The sequence below is a fragment of the Lepidochelys kempii genome, chromosome 4 (assembly GCF_965140285.1).
Source record: "Lepidochelys kempii isolate rLepKem1 chromosome 4, rLepKem1.hap1, whole genome shotgun sequence".
NCBI lineage: Eukaryota > Metazoa > Chordata > Testudines > Cheloniidae > Lepidochelys > Lepidochelys kempii.
In genome coordinates this window covers 128,230,830-128,257,345 of record NC_136383.1, presented here as the reverse complement: position 1 = coordinate 128,257,345, position 26,516 = coordinate 128,230,830, and the positions used below count along the sequence as shown (strand labels likewise).

Genomic DNA, 26,516 nt, shown 5'->3' with positions numbered 1-26,516 from the left:
GCCAATTAAGAACTTTCCAGAAGGCAGGGAGAAGGCTAGGTTGATTGGGACGCCTGAAGCCAATCAGGGGCTGGCTGAAACTAGTTAAAAGCCTCCCAGCCAGTCAGGTGGGGGTGCATGTCAGGAGGTGTGGGAGGAAGTTGTGCTGTTGGAGAGGCTGAGTAGTACACACCATATCAGGCACAAGGAAGGAGGCCCTGAGGTAAGGGTGAAGTTGAGCTTGAGGAAGTGGGGGCTGCTGTGGGGGAAGTAGCCCAGGGAATTGTACATGTCATGTTTCTAAAAGGTCAGCTACCATAGCTGATGCTATTAGGGTCCCTGGGCTGGAGCCCGGAGTAGAGAGTGAGCCCTGGCTCTCCTCCCCTACCTTTGCCCCCTGATTAATCACTGAGACTGGGAAACAACAGAGACTGTGCAAGGAAGGATAACTTCTCACCTCCCTCGCTGGCTTATGATGAAAATGGCTCAGTAGACTGTGACCCTTATCTCTAGAGAGAGAAGGGTTACATGCAGGGTCACAGTGAGCCTCTGAGACTAGCGAAATCCATCAGGAAACGTGGGACCCATGGAAGCAAGGACAGAGCTTTGTCACAGTATCCACTGTCCAAGAGAAAAAGGGGACTGGAAACGACTCAGCTTTACATGTGGTCAAGAGACTGTTACATAACTGGCATGGCCAAAATGTGATCTGAATGCAGCCTAAGGAGTTGTACGTACATGGACCACAATCAGACCTTTAATAGTCTGTTAGTGTAACTTCAAGAGACTCCAGATCTCATACATACGGTCCCTGGGATTAAAATGTACAAGGAGTCTCCACAGAATGGAGCTGAGGAAGGTAATGCAACCTGCTCTGTTTATGTTACAAATGTGGTCTTCAGCTGGGCTAAGATTGGGTGCCACACAGAGTTTGTTCCAGGAGCTTCCTGTTACCCAAGTATATTCTACTACTTTGCAGTACTCCAGGAGGTTGCCACAATAAGTGTGGAAATGATTTTCGGCAAATTATCAGGAAAGTCTGAATATTTTGCACTGAGTGTACATTTACCCCCTGCAACAAATTAACGGAGGACAGGAAGGGGAGCCAAGAGTTCTAATCCCAGCTCTGCTACTGACGTGCTATGTTGCTTTGGCAAAGTCATGTCACTATTTGTGCCAGTTTTATCATCTGTGAAAATAATACTTGCTCCTTCACAGGAGCTTTGAGAGGTTTAGTTAATAAAATGCTTTTAGAACGATGTCTCTGGCAGGGTCGTCTGTGGGGACTACACCTGCAACCTCTGGATCTAAAAGCATGACCCTGTAGCATCTAAGCCACAACGGGGGCGGGAAGGAGGGGGATTGCATGCAGGGCCATGAATGTAGGGCTGGGGTTGGGGTGTGGGAGGGAGTGCAGTGTGCAGGTGGGGGCTCAGGGCAAGGGGTTGGGGTGCAGGAGGGGTGCAGCAGGGGGCTCAGGGCAGGGGGTTTGGGTGTGGGGTGCAGGAGGGTTCGGGGTGCAGGCTCTGGCCCAGCACCGCTTACCTTGAACGGCTTCAGGGTTGCAGCAGCGTGCAGCGGGGCTAAGACAGGCTCCATGCCTGCCCTGGCCCCACGCCACTCCCAGAAGTGGCTGGCACCATGTCCCTATGGCCCCTGGGGGAGGGGAAGGAAGAGGGCTCCATGCGCTGCCCTCCCCTCGGGTACCTCCCCCGAAGTTCCCATTGGGCGCAGCCAATGGGAGCTGCGGGGGGGCAGTGCCTGCAGGAGAGGGCAGCACGCGGAGCCCTCTGCCCACCCCCACCCCCAGGGGCTGCAGGGACGTGGTGCCGGCTGCTTCTGGGAGCAGCGCAGGGCCAGGGCAGGCAGGGAGCCTGCCTTAGCCCCACTGCGCCACGGGGCTGGTAATCCCAAGGGCCATAGTTTGCCCACCCCTGATCTAAGCTAAAGAATCAGATCCATTACCTCAGACACAGTAGCCAATTCAAACCATTATCTGTGCTCCAGCCAGTAGGGGGAGACCAATAGCTCCAGCATTAGCCCACATTACACTTGGAAGATTTATATTCTGCACAAACAAAAGCACCAGCTCATTTAGTAGTCCTAAAAGAAAACATCTGTGAGGGATGTCAGAGAGCCTTCTGAAAACTAACAGTAGCTAAAATAAATTGATTTAGCACATGACAATTTATCTGGATTGCAGTAGTGCTTAAAGGGCCCCAATTCAAAGCCCACTGAATCCAATGGGAGTCTTTCCACTGACTTCAATGGGTTTGGAACAGGCCCAAGGGCCCCCATAAGATTGGATCCTCATTGTTGTAAGCCACTGAACAGCCATAAAAAGAGAAATGGTCTTGCACCAAAATTTTAGAAAATGAAATTTTGTAGGCAGACTTTTATTTCAAACTGGTCTAATTTTTAAAGTATTTGCTACGTACGTGCAGTAGCCACATTTTAGAGCAGTCTTGTTTATGCCACGAATGTCAATAACACATGCACAATAAAAACACCACAGTTCAACTGATTTCACTTTGGGCCCAAAACGGCTGTCTAATCAACACAAGTATCAATAAAAGGGAGGGGATTTTTCCACCTCAGTGGTAGCAACGCATACACTTGTGCTGATAATGAACTGTGCACATTACTCAGTCAATGCATGGGCCATTAAAATGTCAGTGAGTGACTATTAACACGCTGGATATTGTTCTGGGAGGAAAAAAGATGGACTAAAAATCTATTACAGGGACACGAATTCCTTAGTGCTCATTTTTTACATCCACAAATTAAAATCAATCAATAAAACGCTGCTATAGAAGGATGTAGATGCAGGCGTACTTTTCCTTTCCATTCTGCTGCTCCTTTCCAATGCATGAGCCTGGCTCCAAAAGAAACGGATCCACTGAAAATCATTAATACTATTACTTGGCAGATATTAATGAAATGTCTGAAGTGCGGCTGTAGTGAGTTTGTACCTCTTTAAAAGTGGTCAGCTAAGCAGGAATGTAACTAACAGTCACAAGCAAGCAGATAACCAAGAAAAACAATAGTGGCACTTGTTAGGATATAGATATTCAGGCCTGTCTGTAAAGGCCTATACTCTAAGAATTTAGTTGTATTCTTATCACTTGGCTAGTGATAGAGGTATAAAAGAAAGAATCAAAATCACTGTCTGCCAGTGTAAGGTCCTTCTCTTACTGTGACAGTTTGTGGCCCTGTGCTTAGGCTCAGGCCTTTGGCTAAGCAGCAGAGGCAGCCATAAGCTGGGAAGCGAACGGTCACATCCTCGCATTCCAAACTAGTCACATTGAAATAAGGTGCTATTGGGCTGTTAGGCACTATCAGGACAGGATTGTATTCCTATCACCTCCAGAGAAAGGGAAGTGCCTAGAAAATGTAAAAGGAAACTTAGTTTGATAGCATCCTGTCTGGCAAGAACTCACTTATCAATAGCTGGGATGTGAAATCCTCACTTCTGTATTGTTTTGTCATTATAGTTCCCACTTTGCTCTTGTTTGTCTGTATAATCTCTGTCTGGTTCTGTGATTGTTCCTGTCTGCTGTATAATTAATTTTGCTGGGTGTAAACTAATTGAGGTGGTGGGATATAATTGGTTACATAATCATGTTACAATATGTTAGGATTGGTTAGTTAAATTTCAGGAAAATGATTGGTTAAGGTATAGCTAAGCAGAACTCAAGTTTTACTATATAATCTGTAGTCAATGAGGAAGTGACTGGGTGTGGGTAGCGGTGGGCATGTGGGTGTGTGAGATGGGAACAGGGAATGGGAGTAAGGAAGTTGGAATCATGTTTGGCTAAGGGCAGGAATGGGAACAGGGACACAGGTGTAAGGCTTTGTGGTGTCAGAGCTGGGAAGGAGGATACTAAGGAAGGAAACTGGAATCATGCTTGCTGGAAGTTCACCCCAATAAACATCGAATTGTTTGCACCTTTGGACTTCGGGTATTGTTGCTCTCTGTTCATGCGAGAAGGACCAGGGAAGTAAGTGGGTGAAGGAATAAGCCCCCTAACAGCACTTCCATAGGATTGAGTCCACTGAAAGGCAAAACCCATCTCTCATTTCTCATCTAACCTCTACAGTGCATTTGGGGGATGTACAGCTCAAAGTCCGAGTGATGGTTAATTCGTCACTATCTGGGTAAAGGGTGGTTTATGATTTGACTGCTGTCGGCCACTATACTTGTAAAGAAAAATTAGATTTCGGTATTTTCAGACAAACACAACATTAATATTCACCACATAGCTCGGAAACACCAGTTCCCGTGAAAGTGCAAGATTTCATCTTTGCAAATCTTGAATTCCCATGAGTGGCTGTAAATTTTACCTGCTGAAATCACCTTCTAGCATATTTAGAAACAGAACTTCAACACAGAACCAATGCAAAGTGAGAAAACTGAATTGAAGATAACAAAATTGACTAGAAGTGTTAGCAAGTAGATAACTGGTCCAGGCTTTTTCATTTTTAAGTGTCAAGTTGTGGTACCAGTTTTCACACACTTGTCCTAAGATCAAAGTAGCTGGTTGCCGCCTCATCTTTAATATGGATGTATAACCTATAGCATCTTAAGAATCCCAGCATACAATGTTCCACTTTGAGCTGAATAGAAGGCCATTTGGCCACACTGCATGCTGGAACCTATAGTCTTACAACTGGCTATATTTAATGAACATTAGGCAAGTCTCTTGCATTCCTGTCAAGTTAGCACTGCAGCCTGCAGCTGGGAAAAGGTTAGACACCCTGGCCTTCAAAACATTTCAGTGGGAGATAGCATACCTAACACTCAGAGGTGATTCAACCGAGAGACCCAGGAGAGCACAGGCGTCCCTTGTAAAGATGTCACAGATGTCTGCCCACTGGTTTGCATCTAGTAGATGAACGTACGGAGAGTTCTCTATACCCTGTCTCAAGTACACCAGGCTGCCCATCAAAACCTGAATATCTGTGAAGGACAAAAAACAAAACTTTAGCTACTACATTTTACATTGTTTTATGCTACAATGGGAAGATTAGTCTGAGCTTTTCCCCTTGACACAGGAAAAAAAAGTAATTTTAATGTATACCGAGTCAGCGATTATCAGCTGTGTTACAAGAGATTCAGAAATATACACACACTTCAGTACCAAATATGGGTATGATCAGCATGGAATAGATATCTTTCTGGAACCAGAACAGACCGCAGTGCTATGGAATAGACTGCATTATTTTTGCACTTCTGCTATCACCTGCACTCTGCCCCCACCAACCTGCTTCTACTGGGTCTACTTGCAATGTGCCAAATGTCTGAGCAGCTTTCAGATGTCAGGCTCTGCTTATTTAGAGAGGCTGTTACTAAACATGTTACTTTTCTCCTACCAACAGGTGGTCGGACCCTGGATGAGGTTGGAGCACAGATTATTAGTTCAAGGTCCAGGACTACAGACAGTTTTAAGATCGGATGTCTAACAAATTACTCAGGCAAATGATGCCGGAGCTGGAATTCCACTCTTCAACAGGATACGGATCGGTCTCTAACTCTAGCACAGCAGAAACACTGGGGTCAAGATACTTGGATTTATAGAAATATACCCTTCCTTTTTTAAGATCATTTGCTGAGGTTTTTACAATATCTTCATACGAATTTCTCTCCCTGCGGAGACAGCTGCACTCATGTTAATAGGGCAATCTCTCTATACAGGCAGAGGGATATGGAAAACTAGTACTGATGAAGTTTTCAAGGCTCCTTAACACTTTTCAAAAGTAGTTCTCTGTAAGCTTTGTGAAGAGAGAGCCTGGAGTGCTGGACCTGGGGCAAGATCTGAGGCCTAAACCAGAGGCTGTGAACCAAAGTCTGGCCATGCATTAAAGCAGATGCTTACAAGTTCACTGTCCAGCCCATGAACTTGGCAAAGTTGTTGCTAGTATACTAGACACTAGATATTTACATAAGATAAGATGGTTTGACAAAATAACCAATAGAGATGTTTTGTCCAAAATATCAGGAACAAGGGGATGTAACAAACGGATGTCATGAAATACGTAAGGTAGTGTGTAAATTGTGTGTTCCAGTTGTTTGTCTCAGCCTAGAAATGTCAGGGTACTTTGCCGTACCTCCTTTGTCCAGCCTAGGGGGCAGCGGAAAGTCCCGCAGCTGACTGAGCTGAATCCATTGTAACGAGCATACATGCGTTAGTGTAACTGTAGACATTGATCCAGGGAGCTAATACCGTGCTTCGTGGACAACAAACTCGGCTGAGCGCCTTCACCCCCGAACTGTGCCTGTGGTCTTCCTTTATGAGTCTGCTGAACTAACATGCTGCACAAGCTACTAATAACATTGAAGCTACAAGGATACAAGCACTGAGCAGCCTAAACAGCGCTACCGAGGCAACGACATTCCAACCTCCCGCACTGAACCACACTGGCTAATACTACTGAGGTCTGTTGAACCCGCTATCTGTGCGGAGCTGGACAGAATGCTGAAAGAACACACGTACCCCAGCCACTACAACATAAACAGAGTATACAATGGTACGGAATTAAGCTTTCATTGGCTCTCATTTGGGATGGCATGTTTAACTCACTCATGGCTTCCCAGCTTGTCGAAAGATCAAGTCACCTGAATCTCACGACAAAAAAACCCTTTATATTCTCACATACAGCTGGAATACCAGACGTCTGCCCAAACAGTATTTATGTGTGTATTTTTGTATACTTTACCCTGGCAATGAATCTATATTAGAGAAGACCTAAATAAAAAGCCCAGCAACATTATAATTATAGTTTGAATATATTTGCTTGTCACCTTTAAAAGATAAAGATAATTCAAGCTACCAGGATGCCGGGACAGTATTCCTGAAGGCGGGGGAGGTGGGCGAATTTACATTTCAAGATACGGTGACAAGTGTCAAAAGCATTAAGGTTCTGTGTTAGCTTGTTCGAAAAAGCTAGCTACTTGTGGGAGATGCTGCAAAGCAAAGAGGAATCAGAGGAGTGGGAATGCAAGTGGGTGGGAGAGATGAGAAGGCTAAAGAAGAGTGGAAGAGAGAAAAGCAAAATATCCGGTGAGTGACTTTAAAAAAGTCAATTGAATAATATATTCAGGTTGTCTCTCCTCCCAATCCTATCCCCGCAGTGGATAGAATGTCAGGGTCAAACCTGATCAATATCACATTCTACTAGTTGTAGCCTATAAAGATTATACAAGCTTTAAACTAGGATGTAGGAAGTGTGAAAAGAAAGACAGATTGACACTTCAGATGGAGGAAGATACAGACAGTCTCACTAACCCATGATTCCCACCCTCTCACTTTCTAGCTAATGTGCTTAAAACATGTATGTAATTATTTTATGGTTGTAATTCCACCTTGGGGTTTCTGGAGAGATGAATACTTAACTCAACCTGCCCTTCACTTATTCAATGCTCTATTACCTATGTACAGCTGCTCTTAGCACTTTGTTCCTTGTGTTTATTAACAGTCAAGAGTTCATTGTGGCATCACAACTTGCTCTTGAATATATTCTAATATGAAGAAAAGGCCTCCACATCTCCCCCCTGGAAAAGTAAATAAGTGACTTGATGAAACACAGCAATAGAATACAAAGGCAATTCAAACTGAATGCCAAGTACTCAATGTTACAAATTTAAAAACAACTAAAACTCACTCACCTTTCTGATGGTTTAGAGCAAACGGCTGAAAGTTTTTAGCATATTGCAATGCCTCTCTCTGATTTGCTGTTCCACCCATCAATAAACTAATGAAATATAGCCTGTGTAGTTTAAATTCCAAGGAACTATTCTGGGCCATGAGCATTTCTCGGTTAGATACTGCCCACCTAAAGAAAATTGGGGGAAAAAATCAGTTTCAGCCTACAACAGTGCAGAATTGTTAAAATTATAACTTTCATTTCATGGAGCATCTCAATAAGAATATGGCTCCGTATCCTGCACTTCCATTATAATACTCAGTGCTCAGAGGATCTCAGAACATTTTACAAATAATTAAGCCTCCCACCTCTGGCAAGGAATACATATAAATACAAAGGGATCACTTAATCTACCACTTAAATGCCGCCACTTTTGGGGTTGAATAACGCAGCCCCATTTAACAACACACAGTAATACTACCCAACAATCCAGGACAGGAAGTATACATCATATATCAAGCTAAAACTGCAGGAGAAGTATAATTAAGCAGAATATAGACCTGGAATTTGACCAAGACACTGGGATTAATACCCATATTGTGTTCCTACAGGATCTGTAATAGCCACAAATTGTCAGGACCTCTATTTTAATTACCATCCAAAGACTCAACCTGTAAGAACATGGTGCCCCCCTCCATTCTCTAGGTGTCATCTACTGAATCACCAGCGTTACGGATGTTCACCAGAGCAGTCTCCACTGGGAGTTCTTTATGACAGATCTTACTAACACCTGACATTTTAAAAAATCTTTCATTTAATAACTGAACTTTGTACTGATTATCCTATTATTCTATTTTCTCTTTTATCTTCAGCTCGAACAATAAAAATAGCCTTGTCAATCTCCCTTTCCTCCTGCCATGCACAATCACAACACTGCAGTGTTTTGAGTTGCAAATGCCACAGCAAAATGTTTATACACAAACCAAATAAAGTGTAATGGAACATTCTAAACAGTTTCATGGAAACGTTTATATTGTTTAGGTTTTATGGAACCTCATTTTGATGTTTTAAACAGGGCTGGACCTAAACCAATCTAATCTTGTCCCTTTAAGAAGCCTTTTGATAAAGTCCAAATTCTAGTAAGATCAGTCACACCTGTTCGTTATTAGTGGCTACCTGCTTTTTATCTGGAGTACCATTAAGCTAGGAGAGCAGCTTTCCACCTCTCAGCAAGGAAGTGATGTAGTCAATAATGTCTTTTACAAGGAAGAGCTGGGTAGGGTTCAGGTGAAATTAACAATCCCAAAAAGCAAGGAAATATATCACCCTACCACTCTACCATATCAAAAACACTTCAGTTACTTAGTGAAAATCACCCGGGTAGGCAGGTCTTACATCTCCAAACAAGCAAATATAAACTTCCATTTTATTGCAATGAAAGAGTCACAATCCTGACTTAAGCATTGTGGGCTTGAAACCAGAACTATTGACTTGAACTTTTAATGATGCCCGGTGGAAAATATAACCTTCATAATCAGCAGGGAGCCTAGAAATCCGTTTGCCAAGGAAAAATGCAGAATTTGCATTTTTACAGAGAATCTTTAGTTTTTACATTTTGTGAAAAAATAAAAACATATACAGTGGAACCCCACGATTCCGATCTCATTGGAACCAGGGCCAGATTGAATAATCAAAAATTTGGATAATCAGTAGAATTGGCAAAGAGCTTTCTATCCCCTATTTTAAGTTGGCAGGAGGAGGCTAGGGCGGTAAGCCCCAGGTGGCAAGAGCTCAGGTGGTCAGCCCCAGTCGGTAGGGGTGACAACCAGAGCCCCAGCCACCGAGGGTTGACAGCCCGAGCCCCACTACTGTCAGCCCCAAGCGGCTGGTGGTTCAGTTCATATGGAGAGCCGGATAAGGGAGGCTCAAATAAACTGGGTTCTGCTGTATGGAATACAGACATAGAAGTATTGGTATATGTAAGAAATACAAATTGCAATTCCATTAATTTTATTATAATGATTGATGGCACTGGTAGGCTTCAAACTTGCTTAAAAATTGTAAAAATAGAACACTGTGTTCAATTGATACCTATATATACACTGTGGTTATGTTTCATTTTAATCAGGGAAAAGGGGGATTTTTATGGAGGGGGTTTAAAATCAGAGAATTTGGGGTTTTTTAATCCTGGAAAACTAGGATCCCTGACAATCAGTAAACTTAGATGCTTGAATTTCAGCAGTGCAGCATAAGTCTCAGACGGTTCAACCCAACCAAGTCTGTTAGCATTGTATCTCCACTTGGGGGCTAATGTCACTGAAGAATGTAACAGCAGAACCTCTAAATCAGGAAGCTAGTATCATGAAAATATTGTCCATGGTACAGTTCTGGTCATCTGGCTATACCCACTGAAGCTCAGTCCCTTACTACGAAATAAGTGCCACTAAATGTCATCCACAGAGTGATTAAGTGGCTCATAAATAGGAAAGCCTGTTCAGCAAACACTGCAACTAGAATCACAGAATTGTAGGACTGGAAGGGACACTGAGAGGTCATCTAGTCCAGTCCCCTGCACTCATGGCAGTACTAATTATTATTCTAGACCATCCCTAACAGGTATTTGTCTACCCTGCTCTTAAAAATCTGCAATGAAAGAAATTCTACAACCTCTCTAGGCAATTTATTGCAGTGTTTAACCACCCTGACAGTCAGGAAGTTTTTCCTAATGTCCAACCTAAACTGCTCTTGCTTCAGTTTAAGCCCATTGCTTCTTGTCCTATCCTCAGAGGTTAACGAGAACAATTTATGTCCCTCCTCCTTATAACTACCTTCTGTGTAACTGAAAACTGTTATAATGTCCCCTCTCAGTCTTCTCTTCTCCAGACTAAACAGACCCAATTTTTTTTCAATCATCCCCCATAGGTCATGTTTTCTAGACCTTTAATGCTTTTTGTTGCTCTTCTCTAGACTTTCTCCAACTTGTCCACATCTTTCCTGAAATGTGGCACCCAGAACTGGACCGAATACTCCAGCTGAGACCTAATCAACGTGGAACAGAACAGAAGAATTACTTCTCGTGTCTTGCTTACAACTCTCCGGCTAATACATCCCAGAATGATGTTTGCTTTTTTTGCAAGTGTTACACGGTTGACTCAGATTTAGCTTGTGATTCTTTATGATACCCAGATCCGCAGTATTCCCTCCTAGGCACTCATTTCCCATTTTGTACATATGCAACTGATTGTTCCTTCCTAAGTGGAGTACTTTGCATTTGTCTTTATTGAATTTCAACCTATTTACTTCAGACCATATCTCCAGTTTGTCCAGGTTATTTTGACTAATGTCACAATCAGAGACAGCAGCACGGGACAGTCTGTTTTTATTAAAAAGATTCCTGCCAAAGCAACAAGTGACACTCATTTGTTAACTAAGTTCAAGTTCAACCCCCATATATGCTCTACCAAGCTCTGAAATGAAGCATTAATCACTGCACTGTCTGCCCTCCCAAAGAAAGCTGATACTTCTTTCAGAACAATACTTGCTTTACTACATATTCACTTTTGCAATTCGAATCCAAATGATAGGTTAATTTAAGTCCAAAATCAGGTTCTGTAAAAACAACCTTCAAAGTTGTGCTTCAGTCTCACCGAATCCTTATATCGCTGCAGCGCTCAGAGACCCCTGTCAATATCGGGACTCTGCTGTGCACAGGGCAGGACAGATACATAGGACGACAACGTCCACTGCCTGGAGAAGTTACAATTGAAAGCCTAGATCCTGTAAGCTGTTCCATAGAAGTGAACCCCTACACCCGCATAGAGACCCCCTGGAATCAATGGGGCTCCACAGAGGCACAGGGATCCATCTGGAAAGGACCTAAGGCCTCAGCCCAGCAATCAGATTGAATGAGCAAACCTCTCTGCCAGTGTCAGAGCTCTTTTGAAGTCAGTGGGGTTCTATGCAAGTGCAGGAATCTCAAGGGTTAGAATGTAGGATCAGGGCTGAGTAGCCTACCTGCTCAAGCTGAGTGACATGCAAAAAAGTAAATAAACAGCATAACTGGTAAAAAAGTAAACTAGATATAAATGTTAGCCCATGTATTACTAATCTTAGAATTTTTAAGTTTTATAGCTTTTATTTTTAATAATCTAAAGGGTAATCAATAACACAGATAGTTCTCTCTATTTCAAAAACTTCCACCACTCTGTCTGGGCACATGAACTTTAATCTGAAAATGTTCCTTTTTAAAAAAATGGCTTCATCTTAAAAAACAATGGCCAGTGATTATCTTTAGGTGGTTGGTTTTTTTGTTTGTTTGTTTTTGGGAGGTGGGCAGTTGTGTAACTAACCAAACACTGTATCTTCCCCGCCTGATTAATGATGCTGTAATTAACAGTTCTTTCCCTGTTTCCTCCTTTATGCTCCATCAATATCAGCAGAACAGCCCTGGGATCAGGTCAGCCAAGTACGTAAGCCTGCCATTTAAACACTTCTTTTAAAGCTATATTTAATGTTGCCAGCCTTGTCTGCCCGTTTGTTGGCTTCTCACACAAACATTGCCATGCCTCCTTCTATGCTGCCCCCATGCATGGATTGAATCTTCCTGAGCTCACCCCCAAGGCCTCTACCCAGTCCAACTCAATTCCCTCCTGAAGCTCCACTTCTGCTGCGGCATCCATGGGAAACTAGCTCACTAATGATCTCAAGTTTGAGGAGTAATTGGGAATGGCTTATAGTACCTCTTTATTCTTTCAAAACACTGTTCATATAACTTTTTATAATCAAGATGTCATTATGTACCACCTCGATCGCTCTCCTTATATGCTGCACTACTTTCTTCCACCCCGTCTTTGGAATATGAAATCCTTGGAGAAAAGACCATGCCTTCCCTCCTGTTTGGCAAGTGCTTCGCACATTGTGGGAGTTACCCGAAATAAACAAGTAGCAATGAGTGAGGCACAGGGTATTTCCTGGAAATGTGTAGCTAGCTGGAGCCAAGAGGACTTGCTGCCCTGAGGTGCAGATGACAGTCATTAATAGCAATCAGCTATCAATCCCCAGGTAATGCCCTTCACTAAGGTTGTGCTACTATTATAACTACAAGAAATAGAATAATAGAATCATAGAATATCAGAGTTGGAAGGGACCACAGGAGGTCATCTAGTCCAACCCCCTGCTCAAAGCAGGACCAATCCCCAACTAAATCATTCCAGCCAGGGCTTTGTCAAGCCTGACCTTAAAAATCTCCCTAGGTAATGCATTCGAGTGCTTCACCACCCTCCGAGTGAAAAAGTTTTTCCTAATATCCAACCTAAACCTCCCCCACTGCAACTTGAGACCATTATTCCTTGTTCTGTCAACAGCTACCACTGAGAACAGTCTAGATCCATCCTCTTTGGAACCTCCTTTCAGGTAGTTGAAAGCAGCTATCAAATCCCCCCTCATTCTTCTCTACCATAGACTAAACAATCCCAGTTCCCTCAGCCTCTCCTCATAACTCATGTGCTCCAGTCCCCTAATCATTTTTGTTGCCCTCCGCTGGACTCTTTCCAATTTTTCCACATCCTTCTTGTAGTGTGGGGCCCAAAACTGGACACAGTACTCCAGATAAGGCCTCACCAATGTCGAATAGAGGGGAACGATCACGTCCCTCGATCTGCTGGCGATGCCCCTACATATACATCCCAAAATGCCATTGGCCTTCTTGGCAACAAGGGCACACTGTTGACTCATCTCCAGCTTCTCGTCCACTGTAACCCCTAGGTCCTTTTCTGCAGAACTGCTGCCAAGCCATTCGGTCCCTAGTCTGTAGCGGTGCATAGGATTCTTCTATCCTAAGTGCAGGACTCTGCATTTGTCCTTGTTGAACCTCATCAGATTTCTTTTGGCCCAATCCTCTAATTTGTCTAGGTCCCTCTGTATCCTATCCCTACCCTCCAGCATATCTACCTCTCCTCCCAGTTTAGTGTCATGTAAGTGGCAGGTGATGGATGCCATTTCAATTGGTACATCCAGGTCATCGTTAGATTATTAATGCCCTGTAATTATCTGGTTCAGTGCCACTGAACCAGCTCAACATTCCATTCACCTTAGCATATTCAATGAGTAATTATTTATGCTGCCCTCATGTTCTATAGAAAAATTTCAGTACTGGTGTCTGTGGAGTAATGGCTTAAACTTCACAGTGTCGGTGCATTTAACTTTGACGCCAATTTCATGATCACAGATTTTCAAAGTAAGACTATAAGACTAGTAGTTATGAGTGAATACAAGTGCCAAGGGAAAAATGTCTTTGCCCATATGAAAATTACTTCACTGAACAATGAAGAAAATTGGATATCCTAACTGCATGATGATCACATGCAAGAAAATATGAAGGAATTCTGTTTGCTTTGCTCTACTATTTCTAGTAATACAGAATAAATATCAAAGGCTAACAAAGATGTATTTTTAACACCTCATTCTTTAATTTGTCTTGTTTTATTTATAGAAGAGAGAAGCTAAAGTTAATTTACATAGAATTTGATGCACACTGAGGACCGGACTCAAGTGCCAAAATCTCTTTCAAGGTTGCATGCTTCACTGAAAGTTGTATAGCACATCCTAATCAGTTATCCATGGTCTGGAAAGGTAGAAAACAGAGTAATCCACAAGAGGCGATTTTTCATCGTCTTGCCTTTTTTCTTTATCGTACACTTCCCCTTACAGGCCTAACGGGGGAAAAACCTACTAAATCCAAGATATATCATAACCTGAAGTTCAACAACATATGCTAGATGCTCTTTGCATGCACATCAGATACCATTCTCCACTGGCTCTTGCCACTGGGAGAAAGGATAATTTTGTCCAAGAGCAGGACTTCACCTGCAATCCATCTTCCCAGTCTGACCTCAGGTGAACCAGGGACTCTACCTGCCTGAGGAAAGAGCAAAACTCTAGTGTGAAGCTAACACCACGACTCACTTATCATCACCAGCCCATGAAGAGCACCTATCCTTCAAACCACCTGCTTCTCCATCCTCCAGCTTTTCCCTTCTCTTGTGATCTCTCTTATTTGTGTTTGATTGGCAAAATTGACAAAATGAATAGCTTTGAACATGATCCTGCAGGGCCCTGAGCACCCTCAGCCCCCATTAAAGTCAATGGGAACGGGGGGTGCACAGCCACGAGGTACTTGGGACTCTCTACTATTAGATCCTTTTTAAGTAAGCTGACAGTGTTTTGTTGTAACCTAGGTAACATTTCATTGTTTAAGGCATACAACTGTTTCTGTAACTGACAGTTTTTCCTGCAAGCTTAAATTAATAACAGGATTATACTGTGTGTAGTTCAAATTAAGCATTCAACCAGGAGAAAGAACCTGGAAGTTCAGCACTAGCCATGGGGGGGGGGGGGGGGGGAAAGAAACACAGAATAACATCTAAACCTCCTATAAACTATGACCCCCTCCTTAAAGTGTATTGAAGTCAATGCCAAGATTTCCACCACCCTTTGGATTTTCACTTAAAGTATTCAAATAAAGAAAACTGAGCAACTCACTCTAAAGCGGGTCTCAAAACTCTAACTTTTAATGCTTCCAATATTCGATTTAACTCCACAAATGGTTCTTTTTGACTTTGGTCTATAGAAAGACCAGATTCCTGAAAAACAAAGTCACACCTTTTAGTTACCAGAAAAATGGCCAGAAAAAGTCTACAAAGTAGTATCTCATTTTTGAAATTATTTACACTTTAAATATTAATACTCCAGTTGAGAGCTTCAGCTAACAAAATTAAAGATGCTTATCTGGGGTATAATTTCTACTTCTTGGTAACGTTAATCATCCTGAGCTATGGTTACCTGACAGAGCTCCTCAGCGACATCCAGCATTCCTTGTCGGAAAAAATGTTCTACCATCACCTCATTGAGAATTCGCTGGCTGTCAGCTTGCCAGCATCCATCTATCCCCACGCTGCTGATGTCCGAGTCAAAATTCTGAAACGTACAAATTAACATTTAATAGGCTGGAACAAATAACTCCATGTAATTATTCTTTCATTAGGCAGAGACACCTATGTCTACACTCTGATGCTTTTTGCTTGTTACTCAGCTGCCCTCAATTACCTCCCATTCTAAGAGAAACATGCTTCGTTATCTTCTGTGTGCAGTAAGAAGAAATCCTTGGCTTGCTTGCTTGGAGTCTGAAATTTATCCAATATAAGGAATTATGATAGCAAATTACAAGTCAAGTTAATTAATAAAAGGATTTCCAGCCCATGACATGTCCTCACAGAGAAGTGTCAGCAGAGGAGAGTTTTCCATATCTTCTAATCTGTCCCTCCACTGTCTCCCCCTTATCTATTTGGGAAACTCTAGAACCCTGGGTCAACCTGTTGTCAGGTGCTAGAACCTTGAATAAAGATGCTACTGAGTTATGTTAATAGGTGAATCATTAGCTCCAACTGAGACATCAGAAAGACTATAGTATCTCTCTTGGTAGAGGAAATTAAAAGTATAGAAGCTGTCCTGCAGGGAAAGCTTAACCTGAGGCTGAGGTATGTTTTGTTGTTTTAGTTAACAATGAAGCAAAACCACAGAAAAGGGGTACATTTGGACTATAAACACTGGGCAGATATTCTGTTTAGAGTAAAGTGGGAACTTCACAGGCTTATTCTACCCAATTTAAACTGCTCATCCTTGCTTTCAACTATAGCTCCCCTTCACTTGCCAATGATGCCCAGTGTCTAACTGATCACTATATTTGGGGTCAGGAAGGAATTTTCCCCCAGGTCAGATTGGCAGAGACCGTCAGAGTTTTTTGCCTTCCTCTGCAGCATCAGGCACAGCTCACTTACTGGTTTGAACTAGAGTAAACGGGGAACTACTTGAAGTCTTTAAACCAAGATTTGAGGATTTCAGTAACTCAGCCAGAGATTATGGACCTATTGCTGGAGTGAGTGGGTCAGGTTCTGTGGCCTGTGACGTGCAGGTCAGACTAGATGATCATGATGGTCCCTTCTGGCCTTAAAGTCTATGAATCTATGCCAGCTTCACTGTTCCCTTTATTTCCTGCACCAAATACCATCTTCATGCCTTTTTTCCATGCTGCCCCATAGATGTGGAACAACCTCCTTCTCTCAGTGCATAAGGCCTCAACCATCTCCTTCCAATCTTAAAGACAAAGTCAATAGTGAGGAACAAAACCCCTAGCCCTAAGTCAACCAACTGTCTTCTCCACCTCATTATAGGAGGGGAGACATGGAGTGAGACAGAAAGCTCAATATTAAAAATATAAAAGCTTTGACCATTCACAAGCTGTCTCACATTTAACAAGAGGTTTGTCTTAGGTGTCTTAATTTGTAAACTTCTTGAGATATAGACTGTCTTTTCTTTTCTTTTTCTTTTTTGCATGTCTTGAACAGCCCTGAGCACCTTAGAGCTTAATAATAATCCTCATATCTGAAAAAATCCTGTGAACCATGTGAGGTTCATCTCCATCACCAATCCTGATGACAATTTCCCAAGCATATTGTGACTAGACAGATGGAACCCATTACAGCTGTGATATTTAATAAGCACTCAGGAGTTTGGTCTATCAGGGAGGAATGCACAGCTACAAATAAGCACTCAGATCGGTCCAATTCTGCTCAGGCTTTTGCTAACAGATCGGTCCAATTCTGCTCAGGCTTTTGCTAAAGAACCTTATAGTAACAGTGGTTCTTCAACACGACTTGTCCATATGGATTTCACTCTTTGTTAACATGCATCACATGCACACAAGATAAGAACTGTTTAACCTGTAAATGTCTGTTAGGGTCGTGTTTATGCTCTAGACGTCCTCATGTCCTCCCAAACCTGATGCCATAAAGAGTGGAAGCAGGTCAAACCATCCTTCAGTTCCTTTGTCAATACAGAATTTATGAGGAGTGGGACTTCACAGTAGTGGGGAAGGATGGTAGGTCATAGAAACCATGTGGACAACACATCTCAAAGAACCACAATTACTGTAGGAAAGTCACTGCTGTTTCTTCTTCAAGTAATTGTCCACGTGGATTCCACTCTTGGTGACTAATACACAGTTATCTGTTTGCCTGGAGGTGGGTAGTAGGAGTCCTACTTAAACAATGACAGCGAGACAGCCCTACCAAAGAAGGCATCCCTCTAATGTGGCTGGGTGGATTTAATTTGGCTAATTCATAATAAGTACTTTTACTCAGATAATCTGAGAAGATATTGCCTGACCCTTAACCCTCTCTGCAGAGGTCACAAACCATCTAGATATATTCCTGAATGGTTTTCTCTTGTCAGTGTAAAAAGGCAGTGCTCTTACTGCTGCAAGTGTGTGAAGATTAGTTTCTCTCAAGGTTAAGTGAGGCTTGGAAGACAAATGAACTGGTTTATATGGAATTCTGAAACAACCTTGGGCATGTCGGAGAAGCCAGAATTAGCCTGACTCCTGCTCATTTCAGAGGTCTGCATCCAAATTCTCTTTATCTACTTCCACAGGCAAGAACTTGGGATGAGGCCTGAGCGAGACCTTATGAAACACTGTATATGGGGGACCCACCCTGAGGGCCTGAAGCTCCCTTACCCTTTGAGCTGATGTAATGGCTACAAAAAAGGCAATCTTCATTGATAGGTGATATAGGGCAAGTGTTCTCCATCTTTTTCTTTCTGAGCCCTCCTGCAACATGCTATAAAAACTCCATGGCCCACCTGTGCCATAACAATTGGTTTTCTGCATATAAAAATCAGGGCCAGCATTGGCTGGTAGCAAGCAGGGCAATTGCCCAGGGCCTCATGCCACAGGAGCTCCCGTGAAGTTAAGTTGCTTAGACTTTGGCTTTTAGCCCTGGGTGGTGGGGCTCAGGGCCCCAGGCTTCAGCCCTATGCGGTGGGGCTTCGGCTTTCTGCCCTGGGCCCCAGCAAGTCTAACGCTGGCCTGGCTTGGGGGACCCCCTGAAACCTTCACACAGCTCCCTAGGGGGCCTCTGGTTGAGAACCACTTACATAGGAAACAGGTTGCTAAGGGCTCAAGGGGGGGGACCCATCAACTCTGACAATACAGAGATTCCAAATGGGAGAGGGCTCCTGAACCAGGAGAAAAACCATAAATTAGATCTTCAATTCATCAAGCCCCTGTAGGTAAGAACTTTCAGCATGACCCTGGACAGGAGCAGATATTGCTGCGAGATGGACCCTTACCGAGCCAACAGAAAGCCAAGATTGTTTCAGGGCTAAAAATAGCATTGCTGCTGTGGGTGTTGTCAAGGGAGGCAGCAGTGCTGAGATACCCATACAGAAAACCTCTTCGTAAGTCTGTCGCTCCTGCTTTGGAGGATAATGTTCCAAACTTGAGTTGAACAGCTTCTTTCAGTGGACAGCATCCAGCCAGCATCCAAGCTGTCAGCTGTAACGAAGCTAGGTCCAGGTGTAAAAACTGACCATTGTTCTGCCACACTATGTTAGGCACAGCAGATAAAGTGATCGGGTGCTGCGTGCTGACAGATTCACCACCTCCGAAGGGAGGCAGAGGGCGTACCTCAGTCCCAGTGTTCAGGAAGTGAGAAAGGTGTCAACAGTGAGCCTGGACTAGATCCCCTTTGGAACAGAACACATGGCATGTCTTGTTCTGGTCTGTGACAAAACTGGTCTACTTCCACTTGCGAAACACATTCTGTAACACTGGGTCCTTGACTGACCAGTCGTGGTTATTAGGGACCTGTCGGCTAGCAAGTTCTGAATGCCTGGCAGACACAAGGTGAGTGGTGTGATATGGTGAAAAACACACCAACGCCAAAGCTGAACAACTTCCTGACAGAGTGGCGAAGACCTGGCTCCTCATGGTCTGATGATATAGCGCATAGCCATGGGCTCAGCACTTGGATAATGGATACCTGGAGTAAAAAGCAGAAATGCTCTGCAGGCTAGAAGGATGACTGTGATCCAGGACGTTTATGTGCAGATAAGTTTCCTGAGGGGACCACAGGTCCTGAGTACAAAGATGGTTTAGGTGAGTTCCCCATCCCTGAGTGGAGGTATCTGTCACCACAGACTTGGTAGGCGGAGGTGTAGAGAAAGGTACTCTGTTGTGCACCTGGTGAGGGTCTTTCCACCAGAGAGAGGACTTCTTGTGGGACCATAACCATCATGTCTGTGTGGTATGAGCTGGATAAATACACCCATTTCAGCCACCCTTGTACGGAGCACAGGTGAAGTCTGGCAACATGTGTCCCATTAGCTACTGACTTGCAGGAATTGGGTTGCATATCACATGGTACCCAGTAAGACCCAAGTTGATAGGCATATGGGTAATGGACCCATAGAGGAGATTACTGGGAGCCTGATCTCTATGAGATTCATGCCTTTTCCTACTGAGAACAGTTCCTGGAATCCCTCTTGGATTCCCATTGTGACGCCATGGAGGTGAGTGGGAGATGAGTCCCTACTGTGTACTGACAGAGAGGATGAGGAGTACAGAGGTAAGGCAACACTTTCAGGTGTACAAGGACACTAATGAGCCCTCTACTCAGATAGGCGATGGAGTTGGTACCACTCCAATATAGAGAATTTGGTGACCATGGTCTAGCCAGCACCCCTTTCAATCTCTCCAGAGGTGACTCTAGGACTAGACTCACAGCTAAATCACTCAGTACCATATATGTTCTAGGTACCAGTAGGGACAAAGCACCAGAAGCCAGAGGAATAGCAGTCTGCAGGTATAGGGGGTACCGCAAGCATCTAACAGCTGGTCCCAAAGGACCTTGGTCAGACCAATGGCTGCCCTTCAAGTCCTTAGTCTGAGGGGAGTCAGACCCCCACTAACTTTTTGTCTGGACCTTGTAGGCAGCAAAGAGGGCGACCTACACTGTGGCTCGACTCTGGAGAGGTGCTCCTTCCTGCCCCTTTCCAAAGTTGTCATCACAGGTATTGAAGGCGACGACTGGAGTCTCTAAGTTGATGTTGCCCTGGAGCTCAAGGTTGAATCACAGCTCACCGCAGCGCTCCTCAAAAAGGAACGAGCCTTCACTAGGTCCTTCTTTCCATGTGTGAAGAGGTCTTCATGGAGCACTGAAGAAGAAATAATCAAAGATGGGTTTCCCAGACCTTTTGAATCCACTTGGAAAACGAGTGGTAGATGGGATATGCCCCTCACCATTATTTAGAGGCACAGCAGCCTCCCAAGAAGGGCAAGTTTTGAATGCTGGGGACTTTGCTTCTGCTATGATGGCTAGAGCTCTTGTACAAGGGGGTCCCTAGCCTATTAAGTGATAAAAGGGTTGGGGGATTTTATGCCAATGGGCAAAATAAATCTACATCAACAACACTAACTAACCAACCATTAGAACAGCATTTATAGGAAACAGGAAAGCAGGTTGTCACTGTAGTGGTTCTGTCTCACTGCCATGGGTGGTAAGAAGGAACTGAGGGACAGCTGGGTCCACTCTGCTCTTTACACCCTCAGGTGGGAGTGTGCATGAGGGGAGGATACCTCGGGTGCAGGTGTGGCCCCAACAGACATTGCTGGCCAAAAGAATCTAACCTCAGGCACATGCACACCAAGAATGGAATCCATGTGGACAATCACTCAAAGAAGAACCTTTAGTTCATACCGAATGTGGTCAGAGGCTTACAGGTACTAGTATAGCACTCAGAATGGAATGCCAGGCTTATATTTACCTGCACTCTGTCCCTTTAAGGCTGTGCCCTCTCCCTTTAAGGGTTTGGAGTTCTGCTGATGAGGTTAAAGTGAACACAGTCGGGAAGCAAGATGTGATGCCAGGAGGACTGCTGTTGTCCTTCAGTGAGATTGAGCACATACAAACTGCGTTTGTTTGCGGGGGTTGTGGATATTATGTTTAACAAAACCCTAGTTTTTAAAACCTTTCCTGGTCTGGGAGTGTAACACAAGTATAGCCACTCCTATATTATTATCTCATCTCATCTGCCTACTCACTCCCATGTTAGTAACTACATGCATATCCTCACCTCCCTCACCTTTTAGCTATTTTAATTACTGTTAAGGCAACACTTAGTTTTGAAATAACATCTGGTCCATAAACCTTGCAACTCTTTTCAAAGTCACTTAGTGCTGTATGTATCTAGCTATTTTGTCAGGTGACTAGCTATAACGCCTTGAAATCAGGCTAATTATGTTGTGGCTTCCAGTTGTGGCATTGCCAGCAGATCGACGGATGTGATCATTCCCCTCTATTTGACGTTGGTGAGGCCTCATCTGGAGTACTGTGTCCCGTTTTGGGCCCCACACTACAAGACAGATGTGGAAAAACTGGAAAGAGTCCAGCGGAGGGCAACAAAAACTATTAGGGGACTGGAACACATGACTTATGAGGAGAGGCTGAGGGAACTGGGATTGTTTAGTCGGCAGAAGAGAAGAATGAGGGGGGATTTGATAGCTGCTTTCAACTACCTGAAAGGGGGTTCCAAAAAGGATGGATCTAGACTATTCTCGGTGGTACCAGATGACAGAACAAGGAGTAATGGTCTCAAGTTACAGTTTCACAAGGAGGGCGGTGAAGCGCTGGAATGGGTTACCTAGGGAGGTGGTGGAATCTCCTTCCTTAGAGGCTTTTAAGGTCAGGCTTGACAAAACCCTGGCTGGGATAATTTAGTTGAGGATTTCTCCTGCTTTGAGCAGGGGGTTGGACTAGATGACCTCCTGAGGTCCCTTCCAACCCCGATATTCTATGATGTGCTAGAACATGATGATTTTGGTGATGCCAGTGCCTGAAATAATTCTGCTGGCCCTTATCCTAATTCTCTCCTCCATTCTTTGAGGAATCATGTCTTCATTTTTTTTCTCCTGTTCAACAGATTTACAGATGTCTCTGGTATTTTAAGAAAATTAGCAATTTCTCTAGTATTTTGCCATAGTTACTGGGATTTCAAGACCCTGCAGTGAATGTTCTGTGATTTTCAGAAGCAATTATACATATCACAATGAGTGCTTATTCCATGTAGAACAAAACATTGCTTGCCCTTTGTTTACATTTTTCATAGCTGTCATGTAAGTATTATATTTTAGGAGTACTAGTGGCACCTTAGAGACTAACCAATTTATTTGAGCATAAGCTTTCATGAGCTACATCCGAGATGCATCCAATGAAGTGAGCTGTAGCTCACGAAAGCTCATGCTCAAATAAATTGGTTAGTCTCTAAGGTGCCACAAGTACTCCTTTTCTTTTTGCGAATACAGACTAACACGGCTGCTACTCTGAAACCTATTAGATTTTAGTGACCAGGCATTTCTCAATGCTGCTATCTAGATGAGTGAACTTGCTCCATCTTCACTTCAATATAATTTCTGACACGTGGTGTTTAATAAGGATCTAAGAGTCAGGCTTATTAGAAAGGCCCAGAATTTGTATTAATTGCATGAGCACTTATATTATCGTACCCTGCTCAGCCTTCTGGAAACATTATTCGTACTGAGCATGGTCAGAGGCTTAACTGAGGTAATAACAGCAAATAATAATTTGCTTCCAAATTAGTAACTTGAAAAAACAATCCTTACAACAGCCAGAATAGTAGACCTAGGACAAAGAAATGTAGAAGATGATGTGGTGAATATACCACAGCCATATCGTAAAAAAATATTACTGATACTGATGAAATTTGGAAGGAATTTCAAGAAACATCAAGAGAAAAATATACAAAGTGACACTGTCAGGTTAAATATCACTTAAACAGATTACTGGCCTTCCCTATGTTATTAGTAGTACCTAAGGCGATTAAAAGTGAAATGTTTAAGATCTAGCTAATTTTCTCACTTTTGAATAGACATAAAAGTGAGACTAGCAATAACTAGTCTATTTCATTGTCCATTTCATTTTCTGATTCAGAATATAATATTTGGGTTGTAAAGAATGCATTCTTTAATATCTCGCATAACTGTAATATCTGAAAGAAAAGGAGTACTAGTGGTACCTTAGAGACTAACAAATTTATTTCAGCATAAGCTTTCGTGAGCTACTTCCGATGAAGTGAGCTGTAGCTCACGAAAGCTTATGCTCAAATAAATTTGTTAGTCTCTAAGGTGCCACTAATACTCCTTTTCTTTTTGCAAATACAGACTAACACGGCTGCTACTCTGAAACCTGTAATATCTGAACGACACTCCAAAGGAATATTTATTTTTAAAATGTGTGTCAATGCCCCCCGCTCCCTGGACTAATTTTGTTTCATGGAAAATTTTCCAGACATCTTAGTAAAAGCTTGTTTCCCCAAAACTTACATTTGGGGTGAAATCTGACCTAACTGTATGCCTTTAAGGACAAGGTTTAGCGAAGGTATGGAAGAAATGGATGGAGTCAGCATTTCTCCACCTCATTCTCCTGATGACAATCCCACCTCAAAACACCAGCACAGGTATCTAACTACTAATAAGATGGATACTGCTATGATATGAGCTTCTACTATTCACATCCCAATCATGATCAGCCAGTGTCAAACCATTCAAGAGTATGTTTTTTTTTACATTCAACTGGTAGAAATCACTGGCCAACCACTGCAGACAGCTTGTTTGATGATAACAATGTGACTCCGATCCTGGGAGGGGGGCAGAGAAACTACATTAAGATTAAATTTGGCTGTAATCATTCCCTTCCAAGGAAGCAACAGCCCTGTGTAATAAGAAGTAACTTTCATAGATGTGGAACCTGGGAATCTTGAATAGTTGATATGGAGACAAAGGGTTTGGTTAGTTAAAGATCTTGGTGAGATGGATGCTAATACTTCATGCCAAATTTGAAGTTCCTCTTCAGTTGTTATGATAATGAGCCTGTGATCTCAGGGAGAAACCTACTGGCAACATGCCTAGTAAATCTGTCCAGTTCATTAGTATGGAGTTGCATAAACAAAAGACTGGCCAACGGAAATATCATGCGTAGGCCCCTCCCTTTCATTACACAGGAAATGAAACATTTAATCTGAAACTCACTATGGACTCATTGCACACCAAATTCCATCAAAATCTGAGCTTGTTGAGCAGGAAGCACTGGTTGATTTGAAACAATAAATGTCACTGGGATGTAACACTCAATTAAAATCAGTGATGAGCTGCCAAAATCTTAACAACCGACTCCCTATAAAAAGTTCTGATTTAAGGGATGTGCCCCAGTATGTATTTTTTGTACCAGTAGGGTTACCATACGTCCGTATTTTCCCGGGAGGAATTTTTAAAATTTAAAAATTCCTCCCGGGCGGCGATTTAAGAACCAAAAAGCCTGACCTGTCCAGGAAAATATGGATGTATGTTAACCCTGTCTAAAGTTTTTTTTTAAAAAGATGGGCCTGAACTAGAAATGAGCTCCGTTTCACATGTGTGGGTCCCCGCCACTCCCTGGGGGTGTGTTAGGGTGACCAGATGTCCCGATTTTATAGGGACAGTCCCAATTTGTTTTTTTTTTTCTTATATAGGCTCCTATTACCCCCCCGCCCCCTGTTCTGATTTTTCACACTTGCTGTCTGGTCACCCTAGGGTATGTACATGTGTGGGTCCCAGCTGCTCCCTGCCCCCCTCATTGAAGCAGGTGTGCAGGGTTACTGCCCTGGGAACTGCAGGGCACCAGTGGATGTAGGGCCAGCTGCAGACAGGGGCGTGGGGCAGGGCTAGCTGGAAGCAGGGGGTACGGGGCTAGCTGCAGGCAGGGCAAGGGGTGCGGAGCTGGCTGGAGACAGGAGGGTGCGGGGTTGGCTGGAGGCAAGGGGTTGTGGGGCTGGCTGGAGACAGGGCAGGGGGGTGCAGGGCTGGCTGGAGACAGGGGCTGGCTGCAGGCAAGGCAGGGGGTGTGGCAGGGGCTGGCTGCAGGCAGGGCAGGGGGTGCGGCAGGGGCTGGCTGCAGGCAGGGCAGGGGGTGCAGGGGTGGCTGGAGACGGGCTGGCTGAAGGCAGGGCAGGGGGTGCGTGCAGCAGAGGTTGGCTGGATACAGGGCAGGGGGTGCGGCAGGGGCTGGCTGCAGGCAGGGCAGGGGGTGCGGTAGGGGCTGGCTGCAGGCAGGGCAGGGGGTGCGGCAGGGGCTGGCTGCAGGCAGGGCAGGGGGTGCAGGGGTGGCTGGAGACGGGCTGGCTGAGGGCAGGGCAGGGGGTGCGTGCAGCAGGGGTTGGCTGGATACAGGGCAGGGGATGTGGCAGGGGCTGGCTGCGGGCAGGGCAGGGGGTGCGTGAGGCAGGGGTTGGCTGGAGACAGGGCAGGGGTGCGGCAGGTGCTGGAGCGGGGGTGGCTGGAGACAGGGGCTGGTGCGGGCAGGGAGTGCGCCGGGGCTGGTGCGGGCAGGGGTGTGGGGATGGCTGGAGACAGGGGCTGGTGCAGGCAGGGGGTGGCTGGCTGTGGGCAGGGCAGGGGGTGCGGTGGGGCTGGCTGCGGGCAGGCGGTGCGGAGGGGCTGGCTGCGGGCAGGCGGTGCGGAGGGGGCTGAAGACGGGCTGGTGCGGGCAGGGCAGGGGATGCGGCAGGGGCTGGCTGTGGGCAGGGCAGGGGGTGCAGGGGTGGCTGGAGACGGTGGCTGGCTGCGGGCAGGGTGGTGGGTGCTCATGGGGAGAGCAGCTCGGAGCAGCCCAAGCAGCAGGACACAGCCCAGGCCCAGCAGAGCAGCTGGGGATGCACCAGGCAGCAGCGGGAGCCCAGGGCCAGGGGTCGGGGGAGCAGCAGCAGCACCAGGGCTCGTGCCCAGGGCCAGGCTGCAGCCCACATGGCTCCTGCAGCACAGCGCCCCTGGTGGTCGGAGGAGGAATTACATCACTTCCCAGCCGGAGCCCATCAAAGCCTCAGCGCCCCCTGCAGGTAAGCAGGTTAACAACTGGTTCTAAAACTGCTTCAAAATTTAACAACTGGTTAGCACGAACCGGTGAAAACCGGCTCCAGCTCACCACTGACTAAAATTAGTTCCAATTAAT

The 26,516-nt window shown here is 44.5% G+C and overlaps 1 protein-coding gene across 1 annotated transcript in view; it reads right to left on the bottom strand.

The window, feature by feature from the left end:
• Positions 1 to 26,516, bottom strand: part of RMND5A (required for meiotic nuclear division 5 homolog A) — a 44,924-nt gene that overhangs the window by 5,691 nt on the left and 12,717 nt on the right. Inside the window, exons 3-6 of the mRNA XM_073342887.1 lie at positions 15,463 to 15,597; positions 15,163 to 15,263; positions 7,646 to 7,812; positions 4,774 to 4,939 (exon numbers count right to left, since the gene is read on the bottom strand). Of these exons, the coding sequence (XP_073198988.1) occupies positions 4,774 to 4,939; positions 7,646 to 7,812; positions 15,163 to 15,263; positions 15,463 to 15,597 (569 nt within the window). The remainder of the gene's footprint in view (positions 1 to 4,773; positions 4,940 to 7,645; positions 7,813 to 15,162; positions 15,264 to 15,462; positions 15,598 to 26,516) is intronic.